At 37.4% G+C, this 13266-nt stretch overlaps 1 protein-coding gene across 2 annotated transcripts in view; it reads left to right on the top strand.

The window, feature by feature from the left end:
- The window catches only part of LOC129719193 (serine/threonine-protein kinase Smg1), a 199853-nt gene that overhangs the window by 51060 nt on the left and 135527 nt on the right, over positions 1-13266 (top strand). For both annotated transcript variants that reach the window (XM_055670690.1, XM_055670691.1), the window contains 2 exons: positions 926-3633; positions 3696-4098. In XM_055670690.1, the coding sequence (XP_055526665.1) occupies positions 926-3633; positions 3696-4098 (3111 nt within the window). The remainder of the gene's footprint in view (positions 1-925; positions 3634-3695; positions 4099-13266) is intronic.

Below are 13266 nucleotides of genomic sequence, written 5' to 3'. Positions count from 1 at the left end.
ATTGGTTAAAGTTACTGAGTTTATTTTGCACCCTACTGGCTATACCACGCCACTGAAGTGTCCTCTACGATAATAAATGCGATTGCAAATTGAAATCATGTTAGGCAAAAGAACGAGACATCAAAGCAATGAACAATTATTTTTTGCATTTTCAAATTGCAAATTGAAACCATGTTAGGCAAAAGAACGAGACATCAAAGCAATGAACAATTATTTTTTGCGTTTTCAACTTTGGTTAATACTAATTTCACAAAACCAATCTTCCCAAGTGTCTCGTTCTCGAACCCATTTGTCCCGTTTTTCCCCCGAGAAAATCTGGTCAGCCTATTGTAACATCTATTATATCATAAAAATACTGTACATTTTAGCTACTCCACCACACATTATTAATAACATTCCGTGCAGTTGTATGAAAGCTGTTAGCATTTGACAACTTACCGTTCAATGTTTCAAGTTCGTTTTTAGTTGTAACCCGAATCATGCTTTTTTTTCTGGTTAATGTTCCTGACTATACAGCATAGTTTCTACATATGTCTACATCAGAGCTGCAAAATTTCGAATCCTCAAAATCTTTCCGGACGTTTCGACCTACTTTATTATAATTTTTTTTCGGTCGTCCTCAGTAGATTCTAGAATAATATTGAAGTACAAATCACGATTGAAATTTAACGAAAAACACTTACTACAAACTCGATGTTGGATACAACATATAAAAACACAACATAACAATTTCATTCTCTCATTTTGAAACATGAAACTGTCAACTGAGTGAAACTGAAAGTATTTTCATTTTCAGCTCGTTCGTGCGCTGAAATTGAAATTCACAGCTTTCAATTTCAACTGATATTCTGTTGCTGATAGTGAAAATTTGCAGCTTTGGTCTACATACATAATGGCTTTCATGTAAAATTTATATATATTACAGGTACAATCCTGGATCGAATACGAGCATACTAAAGATAAAAACGCAATTGACATGGCTGATTGGGAGCAAGTGGATTTCGGTACTGATATTTTAAATAACTTTTCCTGTCACAAGATGGTAAGCGATACGGAAAACAGTATCGCTGCCATATTCATGTTGCAACATACTCCTGAAAAAGAAGAGAAGGTTCGGATGTGCAGTGAAGTTATTCATAGTGCGCTACAGGAATGTCTGCTCACTAAGTCAAGAGAATATTTATTCCAAATGACAATTACAAATCACATTGCGTATATAGCACAGTTACCTGACTGCACCGCAGACGATTTGAAATCAATTCGCGTCGACAAACAGTATGGCTCATTCACAATTATGAGAGTCTTGTCTTGGATAGAATTTTTCGACAACAATAACAAATGTCAGCAGAATAATATGGAAATGCGATTAGATCTTGTATCTGTTGCGCGAAAGGAAAACAATTTGAGTTTGTGCCAACGAGAACTAGAAGCGTTTTATAAAAGTTATGACATTGGAAAACTATTTTGTATAGATCAGCACTCCATAACAATTGATCGAATTCAGCGGTTACTGATGAGTGATGCAATGAAATGTGATCTCTGGGATGTTAGTTTGTCAAGAGCAGTCTATGAGCAATGCAAATGGCTCTATTGCCAGTCGAATAGGAAACAACAGGCCATTCAGTTTGCATCAGTTGCGACGGCTGGAATCAGTGAAAAATTAGCCCAGTTTGATCTTACCTTCGATAACAGCTTGCGTGAAAGGGAAGCGAGATTTCTTCTTACTATTGCAGATTGGGTGCAGAATGAAGATTCCGAAATTTTTAATGAACCACAATCCAATTCACCATTGGTAAAATTAATATGCTCTCTTCCAGAACTTGAACCTTCTCCAGATCCTAGAATGATATCGATTTTCTCGATTATGGATATTGTTGTAGGTAAACTACTACAAGCTAGCGTTCGGTGTTGCCCAGATTTAGCGAAAGCCTGGTGTCAATTTGGTTCCTGGAGTTATCGGTGGGGAAAAAAGATGGTTGAATTCAATACCGAAGGTAACACATTACATATAATTAACCAGGAAGAAATAAAGAAAATTCTACCGGCTACATCGTCAGATAATATACAAAAAATAACGATCATACTAAATCAACATGAAGTAGGTGAGGAAGAAGAGGAAATTGGATTGAATGAAATGAGCTCCACTGGTCTGTTAGAATCACTGCAAATTACGATACCAGAGCTACGCGAATGTTCAGCAGAAAAGCTGCAATCAATAGTAGAAATTTGGCGACAGACACATCGTACCGTTTATGGATATTACGAAATAGCGGCATCAGCATATTTTCGATATCTTCAATTATCTTCCTCGATCGAGATGGAAAGTGAAAATGGAAATTCATCGACAGTGACCGCAACGCTCCGATTGCTAAGACTGATTGTGAAACATGCTCTGGGATTGAAAGAAGTATTAGAAGAAGGCCTTGCCACAACACCTACCAATCCCTGGCGTGTAATCATACCACAGCTATTTTCACGATTGAACCATCACGAACCGTATGTTAGGAAAAGAGTCTCGGAACTGCTTTGTCGAGTAGCAAAAGATGCACCTCATTTAATTATATTTCCTGCTGTTGTTGGTTCCGTGCAGGAAAAAAACGTTGACGTTGGGAATATTTCCTTGAACAAACAAGGTGATGATATGAAGCCCAGTGGCGTACCTGAGTCAGGATTGGCTTTTTGTTTCAATGCACTATTAGAGATCCTTTTTCAAGATGCGCCGGAGACGGTGCGACAGGTTCAAGTGCTTGTTTATGAATTAAGACGAATTTCACTACTATGGGACGAGCTGTGGATCATTTCACTACAGCAAATTTATTCTGAGTATAATAAACGTTTCACAAGTTTTGAAAATGAACTTCAAAAATTAGTAGAAAGTGAATTGCTTGAAAGTAGAAAAAACTTGATTATAGAAAAACATAAACTTTTACTCAGGCCGCTAATTTTTGTGATGGAACAATTGTACGAAATGACATGTAGACCATCACAAACTATCTACGAAAAACAATTTCAGGAGCGGTATTTAAAGTATATAAATGCAATGATTGATAAGTTTAAGGAACCATTCGACTTTAAGAAACCGGTTGAAGGTTGGACTCGTTTCAAGGCCTTGCTGGGACAAATGCAGCAACGAGGTCAAAAAAAAAATGCTTTCACCCTGCGTCTTTCGGAAATCAGCCCTGTTTTGGCAAAGCTATCAAAAACAGCAATTTCTATGCCTGGAATCGATTGTACTCAGAAAAAACAAATTTTTATTTCCTCAGTAGACAATTCAGTACAGATTTTACCTACAAAAACTAAACCGAAAAAATTAATGTTCTATGGTAGTAATGGACGTCGATATAGCTATTTGTTCAAAGGTCTCGAAGATCTGCATCTGGATGAAAGAATCATGCAATTTTTGTCGATAGCTAACTTAATGATGACTAAATCAATTGATTGTAGCGGAAACATTACTTATTACCATGCTGAACATTATTCAGTTATTCCCCTTGGACCACGGTCAGGACTTATTAATTGGGTAGATAACACTGTTCCAATATTTTCACTCTACAAGAAGTGGCAACAACGAGAAGCACTTCAGAAAAAAGAAAAACCTGCAACCACTAGTCGACCGTCGGAGCTTTACTACCAGTAAGTTACTCGCGAGATTCATTAGATAGGTTTTCATCATAATCTTTTTATAACACATTTAGAAAGTTAACACCTTTATTACAAAAGCACGGGTTGAAAACTGGTGTCAATCGAAAGGACTGGCCCGTATCGATATTAAAACAAGTGTTAAAGGACTTACAGAGTGAAACACCACGCGATCTTTTGGCGAAAGAATTGTGGTGTCATAGTACGACAGCCGCTGCTTGGCGTCAAGTTGTACGCAACTACTCACTATCGATAGCCGTAATGAGTGTCATTGGTTACATCATTGGCCTCGGAGATCGACATCTAGATAACATACTAGTTAAACTTGCTTCTGGAGAAATAGTACATATAGATTATAACGTATGCTTTGAGAAAGGAAAAACTTTGCGTGTGCCAGAAAGAGTGCCATTTCGTATGACACCAAATCTAGAAGAAGCGTTGGGCATCACGGGTATTGAGGTAAGTGTTTTATTTTGTTAAGATTTGATTTCTTGGATACACTTTAGATGGTAATTACGTGACACTGTATTTACAATAACCTCTTTTTTGCTACAAGGTTTTTGCTAGAAGAAATATCGAAAGAACTGTTAGAACAAAAAGGTTCATCTAATTTTTTTTTTCATTTAAAATACATAGAACCTAGGACGATACTGTAGCGAAAAAAACAGTACTTCTTTATTTGTTCCACAAGCGTCAACAAAGCAAAAGTCGCTTATTAGTAAATCAACCTGTATCAATAATGCAAGATAACGGCCGAGTGTAGTTGGTAACGTGTCGGTCAACCACGTTGGTGCTTTTGATATCCTAACTTAAAAGGGGGGTATTTACAGCCGAATATAAGACGAATCCCTAGCCTGGGGTCCACAAAATATCGAGTTGATCTCAGAGTCCTCACCAAAGCCGTAGTAGATCTGAACACAATTCCTTAATTCCTTGATCCGCTTTGAGCCAATCTGCAATAAATCTTGAAAGTCCTTAAAAAAATCTTCAAATTGCATTAATAAAATCCAAACTGTGCTTGTTAACGGTTTACATTAAAGTGACGGTTTTGGCGTCGGTTTGTTATTAGTTCTAGTGTTTTCAGATACAACAGTTCTTTGATTGTCTTACTCGACGAAACAATATATGATTTCGAAGGGCGTATGTCACAGTGCCCACGGTACGTACCTCAACGCCGACATAGTTGGCGATGTTTGTGGAGTGATGTGATCCCAGACTTGATGAACTCGCACGATACTGATAAACGGAGTCAACTGGTAAGTTACCAGTGGTAACTCTCGGTTCGGCATCGAATTAGGCCGATGCTATGCCGGATACGATACGGCGCGAATTGTGTCTTTTCTCACGGTAAGGAATAATATCAAAAAGGAAAACTTAGTTCGTGCTCATCTTCCAGCCAGAAGGCACGCAAGTGCTACCTACCGCTAGAACAATAGACATTCGTTTTTCTTTGTTTGATCGAAATTGCCGTACGTTGTGCTTTCATTTTGTGGTTTTTTATCGCCGCGTGTGATGGAAACTAATAACGTTAAAATGCGTGAGGACACTGTCTGTATAGGGTATGCCCTACACGGCCTCCGATTCAAGAAGGTAGAAACACTCCTAAGAGACCGTATGAAGCTAGATTTCAATCTGTGCAAGACGATACAGATGCACCTCGTACGACATTGCGTTCTTATAACGTTTCACGAAGGTCGTGAAATTGCAGAGCAGCTCGTAAAGCAAAACAATTTCAAACACGCAATTTGTCACGAACACAAACGTTACACCATCCCAGTGCGTATATAAGACGATGCAATTATTGAAGTGAAGGTATACGATCTGTCTTTCCAGGTAGAGTCCCATGCGATCCGCATGCAAATATTTTAACGCTTTTTATTTTAACGCTCTTTATAATAGTGCAGACAGAGTAATTGTTATAATTTATTAAAATTCATCTGACAGAGTGTGTGTCTTAATGAAAAACTTAATACTAATGTCAACAAACTATCACAAAAGGTTACCTAACGCGAATTCTATTTTTAAAAGCTGTGCCAGTTATATTAAAATCGAACGCATCTGCTACTGTGTTAAAGCTGGCCGACATAAAGCGTATTGGGTCGAATTGACCATATTGTGCGTTGCGTTGAGGCAGGTTCAACAGGGATCTTGGTCTGAGAGATCGTTCAGGGACATATCCAGGTGGCCGAGGATTTCCGGGGCGTCGATTTCATTTAAAAGAACTTTACCAATGAATACAGCTTGCGCCTCGAATCGTCTCTGCTCAAGAGTTTGCATTCCTAAAAGCCGACAGCGATCAGTGTAGGCTGGCAGATTTGAGGAATTGCGCCAAGGGAGGAATCTTAGCGCATATCGTACAAATTTACGTTGTACGGATTCAATTCTGGCAATCCAGGAGTTGTGGAATGGACATCATACAACGGAGCAGAATTCTAAGATAGACCGCACTAGAGAGAAATAGAACGATCTGAGACAAAACGGATCACGAAACTCGTTGGCTATCTTAAACATGAATCCGAGTTGTCGATTAGCTTTAGCGATGATCTCGTTGTAGTGCAGTTTGAAAGATAGCGCAGTATCCAAAATAACTCCTAGGTCTCGAATTTGTGTCACTCTAGATAGAGGCTGACCAGACATAGTATAATCAAATAAGATTGGCTTCCTTGTCCGATAGAAGGAGATGACACTACATTTCTGAACGCTTACAGAAAGAAGGTTTCTAGAGCACCATAGGCTGAAAATATTCACCACTTGTTGGAGCTCAACGCAGTCCGCATAATTTCTCACGACTTTAAAGAGTTTTACATCATCGGCGTACAATTTACGGCAACCTTCCGGAAGTAACAAAGAAATGTCATTGATGAATATCATGAAGAGTAGCGGTCCTAGGTTGCTACCCTGCGGGACTCCAGAGACATTCGTGAACTGTGCTGAAAACTCACTTCCTATCTTCACACAGAGTGTTCGATTCATCAAGTAGGAACCAAGCCATTGCACGAGAATAGATGAAACTCCAAGTTTTCCAAGTTTAGCCAAAAGTATCCTGTGGTCTACTCGATCGAACGCCGCTTTCAGATCGGTGTATACTGCATCTATTTGAGCACCGTTACTCATATTTCTCAAACAAGTTGAAGAGAATTCGGCTAAGTTAGTCGTAATAGAGCGTTTCGGGTAAAAACCATGTTGGTCCGACGTGATGTAATGTTTGCAGCTGTCGAATAGGGCGTCGTTTACGATTATTTCCATTACCTTAGAGCATGCGCAGAGAGATGTGATGCCTCTGTAGTTTTTTACGTCACGTCTATCACCTTTCTTATACACGGGAAACATAATGGAGGATTTCCAACTGGAGGGAAACACGCGTTGTCGAAGAGATAAATTGAACAGCAGGCATAGCGGATGAATGGGGGCATACGGGGAAATATTTTTTTTATTAGAGAGGCTTTAACGTGGAAGTGTGTTGAAGTCAAAAATGGCTGACTTCGAGCCACCACGTGGTCAACTTCGAATTTTCAAATGCTTACCACTCGGTAATAGTTATTGTGTCACTTGTGAAAACGTATCATCATGTTTATTATAGTGACGAAAACATAAGATAGTGTTGTCGTAGATAACGTAATAACTATTCCCGAGTCTAGTGGCACTGAAAATTCGTAGTCGACCACGTGGTGGCTTCTACACACTACCACCTTAAGCTTTTGACTGGTTCGCCTGTAATGGGGAAATATTTTCTACCAGATACGATAAGTGGAAAAATTTCTTTGGTGGCGTGTACAGCGGCGTACGCATATTGCAAATACGCTTGCATCGGCCAATACCTAGTTATGTCAAATTTGAGCTAAATAATTTTACAGAATCAGCTTTAAGTCGTGTTTCGTACGTTGGCCAGGTAGCAACTTGCCAATTTTGTACAAAAGAAGTGCATTTTGGATCATCATGCAATGAAGCAACAAAGCGTGCGTAATTTGCCTCTACCAACTGAAACGCAACATAAAACTACTCTATTCGTTCCCAGTCAACTAGCTAATACCAGAAAAGCCGAGACTTGAAAGCAACAGCATCATTAGCAAAGACACAAACAACGAAGGAAGAAGTTAGAACAGCTTCACCACTACCAGTCAGAACAATCGCCCGATGATTTCACAACCGTTGAAAAACAATCTAGCAGGAAGAAGAAGACGAATGAACATCAACCTCCAACACCACAGTGAAGTGATACAGGAAGCAGCGAAGATGAGAGCATGGAATCGGATGACCTACTACTTTCAAATAAGACAGAGATTGTCTCGCCGCCCAGGAAAAAAAAAATATTACTTGCTCAAATAAACAGCAGCAGTAGTGTTGAACTTGAATAATCAAATAAAGTTACTTCAAGCTAGTCTTGGGGTACGATGCTGGTCCCGACTCGAGAAAGACAGTTAGTTTATCTGGGATCGTAGCGCTAGCCCCGAAATTGTCCTGAACACTAAAACAGTTGGCTGCGAAGTCTGTGTATATAAACAGAAGTTCGAGTTTCGACGCGGAATGTAGCACCAAGGCTTTGATTTTTTTTAATTAAACCTTGACGCGGTGAATGTGCTTATTAGTAAAATGTAAACTGCCCATAATTCAAAAATTGGCTAATATACCATAGATTTCGTCCCAGCAACGTCCCAGCTGGTCTCGACGTTCGATGCTGGCCTAACAAGCCAGTCGTCATAGGTTCGAGTCTCGGCTCGGGAGAGACTGTTAGTGTCAGTTGGATCGTAGCGCTAGCCCCACATTGTCCTGTACACCCAACAGTTGGCTGCGAAGTCTGTGTACAATAAACAGAAGGTCGATTTCCGATACGGAATGTAGCATCAAGGCTTTGCTTTGCTTTTGCCATAGATTTTAAATCGAGAAATTCGCATTTTAAAGTTTTTTTGTAGATACAACACTGACTGTTCATAACAACTTTTTTATTGAGTATATCATTCTTCAAATATGCTGGAACCTTGCCGTTGAGTTGAAACAGCGAAATCGGCAGGAAAATTCCATCCGCCACGTATTTTTAACACATGAGCCATTTTTTTTTTTTTCAATTATAAACCAAAGGTCAGTTAACAAACCGGTGTGCAATTTGGCTAATATCCATACGATGTGAATTAATCGTGCTCGTTGGTGATAAAGATGGTTTTAAATTCAATAAAACAACACGGAAGCACAAGTGAGGATGAAAAGGACGACTAGATAATTGTTACGTGCAACAAAATAACTAAAATATTATTCATGATAATCTCACAATCCACTTTCCTATTTTTCTCATCAAATCCAATTTGGTGGTAGTGCATGTATTATTTTATTTTATTTGTTGGTATTTGTTGTCTTCAGCACGAAGGGATCGCGTCTCCACGAGCTGGAGGGATAATCCCAAAAAAAACTAGCATTGCAAATTCATCATAAGTTTTCTATTAGAATCGGTTCAAACTTCACAAATTCTTCCAGTTTACATATCTATCAATCTTATGTTGTATTGTTTCGCGTTTGAAGTGCCATTATAAATTGTTAATAAGGAACTTGAAAAAAAGGCTTTTTGAGAATTTTCTTTTCGTTTTTTTTTATCTATTTTATTTTAGATCCTGTTTTTTTTTCTATACCGACTTATCTAGAATTTCACCGACTTATTTTGAAACTGTGAGCAAGCTAGTTAAAATTGTTTTGTTTTACGTGCAAACTGCTTGAACTCGGTAGTAGGCTATTGTTCTAAAATTACATTTTTCTTAGGTTTACTGAATTCTGATGCCATCGTGACGAAACAATGGGAAATTCGCGAGGTGTTGCGTCACATTCCCCCACTCTCCCGGGGTGGTTGTTATCGCCAAGAGATATCGGCCTAATGCCTAGTTATGTTTTTGGTGGGTCTTATCTACATAATATTTCTTTTTTTTTTTGTCTTAGCGGTTCTATACAGTAAGTCTCTTATTTTCTTGTCCTGTGAAACGTAACCATTTACATATGACCAATCTCGCTGAAACCAGGCCACTAGGTGCAAAAGGTCTTTCGAATTTGATATAAATGCACATATTAGTTAGGAATAGAGAAGGAATGATTATGCCATTTTTGATTGATTGAATTTGTTGACCCCTCGGTCATCAAGAGGTGAAATAGTTTCTAAAAAAGTGGAAAATTTAACAATTCTTGATGTTTTATTTGAGCTATATCTCTGAAATTCGTTATGCAACCTACTACAAGTAGCACTTTTCTGTAAAGAGGAATGATAGGGCTTTCATTTTGAGTAATCAGAATTTTTGCCGCCATCTTGGATTTTATCAGAAAGCATCGGAAAGCTGAGAAAAAATGCTATAAGATGCAAGAAATTGTAAAGTGGGAAATTTATAGGAAGTATGGCGGAGGTGAAAAGCATAATGCCGTACTTGCCAACGTTATGGCCATGGTTCCAAATTCTGTAACATGAACCAAAAATGTCTTAATTGTGGAGACTCTTCTCACAAAAAGGACACATGTCCTGTGAAAGAGAGTAAAAATTTTCGCTGTGCGAATTGTAACGGCAACCATATGTCAAATTTTTATCAATGCCCAGTCCGTTTAGCAATTGTTAAGGCAAGGCAAGGTAAACAAAATTCAATTTCTCAATGAAAACCAACTTCAAAACAAAATTCTCCAAGCGTACCAGTGACGCATAGTTTACCTACTCCTTTGCATACCCGTTTAACTTATGCAGGTTACAGGTAGTTCGAACATTATACCGCCTAGTGTTGGTAGTTCGAAAATGACCGTTAATATGGGTAAGCAAAACACGCTAGAAAATAAATGTACACCTATTACTCCAGCTAATATTGCTGCCGAAAATATTTTTTCTAATGTAATCTGCCTGGAGCCTATTACGGCAGGTAAACTTTCTTTTTTGCAACAGGCAATGTTCGAACTTATGAACGCCATGTTGCAGGCAAAATCAATGTTTGAAGCCATTCAAATTGGCACAAATTTTACTATTAAAATTGTTTCTAATATAAAATTTAGCAATGATTTTAAATAAAACAATTAAAATATTAAATTGGAATGCTCGCTCATTGAAGGCCAATGAGAATGAGCTTTTTAATTTTTTAACAGTAAATAATGTGCATATTGCAATTATTACTGAAACATTTTTGAAACCTAACATAAAATTAAAATATGATCCCAATTACGTGGTTCATAGATATGATAGGATTCAGGGTTCCGGCGGTGGATACTATTCTATTTTGTCTCCGAATAGTCCTACATGCTTTTCTTCTGTAAGAAACCCTTCAACAATTGATTTGGTGCTAACAGATCAAAGTCATGTATGTAGTGATTTGATCACACATGCTGACTTTGATTCTGACCATCTTCCAATAACTTTTTCTTTATCACATGAATCAATTTTAAACCCTATGAGCTCTGTTTTTAATTATAACAAGGCTAAATGGGAAAGATACAAAACTCATATTGAGAGACATTTCAATAATGAGCTTGATTTGCAAAACAAAGTGAATATTGATTCCGCTTTGGAAGCATTAAAATGTGCAATTGTTGATGCCAGGAATTATTCTGTTCCAAAGGCTCAAGTGAAATTTGATTCACCAATAATTGACGAAAATCTTCAACTTCTAATTCGTTTGAAAAATGTCCGCAGACGTCAATATCAACGTTCTCGTGACCCTGTTTTTAAAACTATTTATAAAGATTTACAGAAAGAGATTAAACATAGATTCACTCTCCTGAGAAATCAAAATTTTGAGACTAAAGTTGAAAAATTGAAACCATATTCAAAACCTTTTTGGAAGCTGTCGAAGATTCTTAAGAAACCTTCAAAGCCTATTCCAGTTTTAAAAGATGGTGAACGTTTTCTTGTATCCAATGAACAAAAGGCTCAAAGACTTGCTCAGCAGTTTGAGAGTGTTCATAACTCAAATTTGAGTTTTGTGAGTCCAATTGAAAATGAAGTCACACGTCAATTTGATTTAATTTCTTCCCAGAATTTTTTACCTGCAGAAATAATTGAAACTAACTTGAATGAGATTAAATCAATTATTATAAATTTCAAAAATATGAAAGCACTTGGTGACGATGGAATCTTCAATATACTAATCAAACATCTCCCTGAGAGCACAATGGAATTTTTAGTGAAAATTTTCAATTGCTGCTTCAAAATTGCATATTTTCCCAAATTATGGAAAAATGCAAAAATTACACCAATTTGAAAACCGGATTAGAACCCAGCTGAAGTTTTAAGTTATCGACCATTCAGTTTGCTTTCTTCAATAAGTAAACTGTTTGAGAGAATTATTCTTAACAGAATGATGTCACACATCAACGAAAATTAAATTTTTGCAAATGAACAGTTTGGATTTCGCCATGGGCATTCTACAACTCACCAATTGCTCAGAGTTACTAATATGATACGAGCTAACAAATCTGAAGGTTATTCCACTGGAGCTGCTCTTTTAGACATAGAAAAAGCATTCGACAGTGTTTGGCATAAAGGTTTGATTGCGAAATTGCAAACTTTTAATTTTCCAATTTTCCTAATCAAAATTTTAAGAAATTATCTTACTGATCGAACTCTGCAGGTTGTCTATCAGAATTCAAAATCTGATAGATTTCCTGTCAGAGCAGGTGTACCTCAAGGTTCAGTCTTGGGTCCAGTCCTGTACAACATATTCACTTCAGATCTTCCTGATTTGCCTCCAGGATGCACAAAGTCATTGTTCTGCGATGGCACAAGCATTTCCGCAAAAGGAAAAAGTCTTCGTTGCATATGCAGTCGATTGCAGAAAAGTTTAGATATTTTTTCTTCCTACTTGCAAAAGTGGAAAATCTCTCCCAATGCTTCTAAAACTCAAATGATAATTTTTCCGCATAAGCCTAGGGCTTCTCTGCCCATAAATCAAAAATTTGGCTAATATGCCATAGGTATCAAATCGAGAAAAACGCAATTTAAAGTTTTTTGTCGGTACAACATATTTTTACTGTTCATGACAACTTTTTTATTTAGTATATCACCCTTCAAATATGCTGGAACCTTGCCGTTGAGTTGAAACAGAGAAATCTGCAGGAAAATTCCATCCGCCACGTAGGGGAACTGCTCCATTATTCATCTCAGCCCGTATAATCATCTCACTCAACATGTAAACACAATTGAAAACAGGAAAAAACGCATATTTTCTTCTTAAACCAATCTGCTAGTCCATGGAATGGATTCTTTTTAGTTCACTTTAGATTTCTCATTAAGTAGAAACCTCAAAAGCAGCCAACCAAAGTTTTTCTCATCACTAGCGGACCATTTTTTATTTTAATCTCTAAACAAAATCATTCACTACACTAAGAATACTTTAATCTTTGAAACGTTCACCTCAAATTTCCAAAAACCAGCTTGAATTAGCAAAAATATATGAGATGAATTTCTACAATCTAACAATCCTAAATTTAAACAATCCTAAATTTCAACTGTATGTATTTTCATCAGTTTTCACTGCCTTGAAGAAAATAAAAAGTTGCCAATTCGGTTTCTGTTAATACGAACAAATCCTACTGAAATTGTTGAATTATTCCGACATAATTGATATAAATGGACAGCACTGCAGTGGTTACCTAGGTTACTATATTTGTACGTAAACAACTACA

This window comes from Wyeomyia smithii, chromosome 1, assembly GCF_029784165.1.
Source record: "Wyeomyia smithii strain HCP4-BCI-WySm-NY-G18 chromosome 1, ASM2978416v1, whole genome shotgun sequence".
Taxonomy (NCBI): Eukaryota; Metazoa; Arthropoda; class Insecta; order Diptera; family Culicidae; genus Wyeomyia; species Wyeomyia smithii.
Note: the sequence above shows the minus strand (reverse complement) of the source record. Positions and strands in the feature narration are given on the sequence as shown.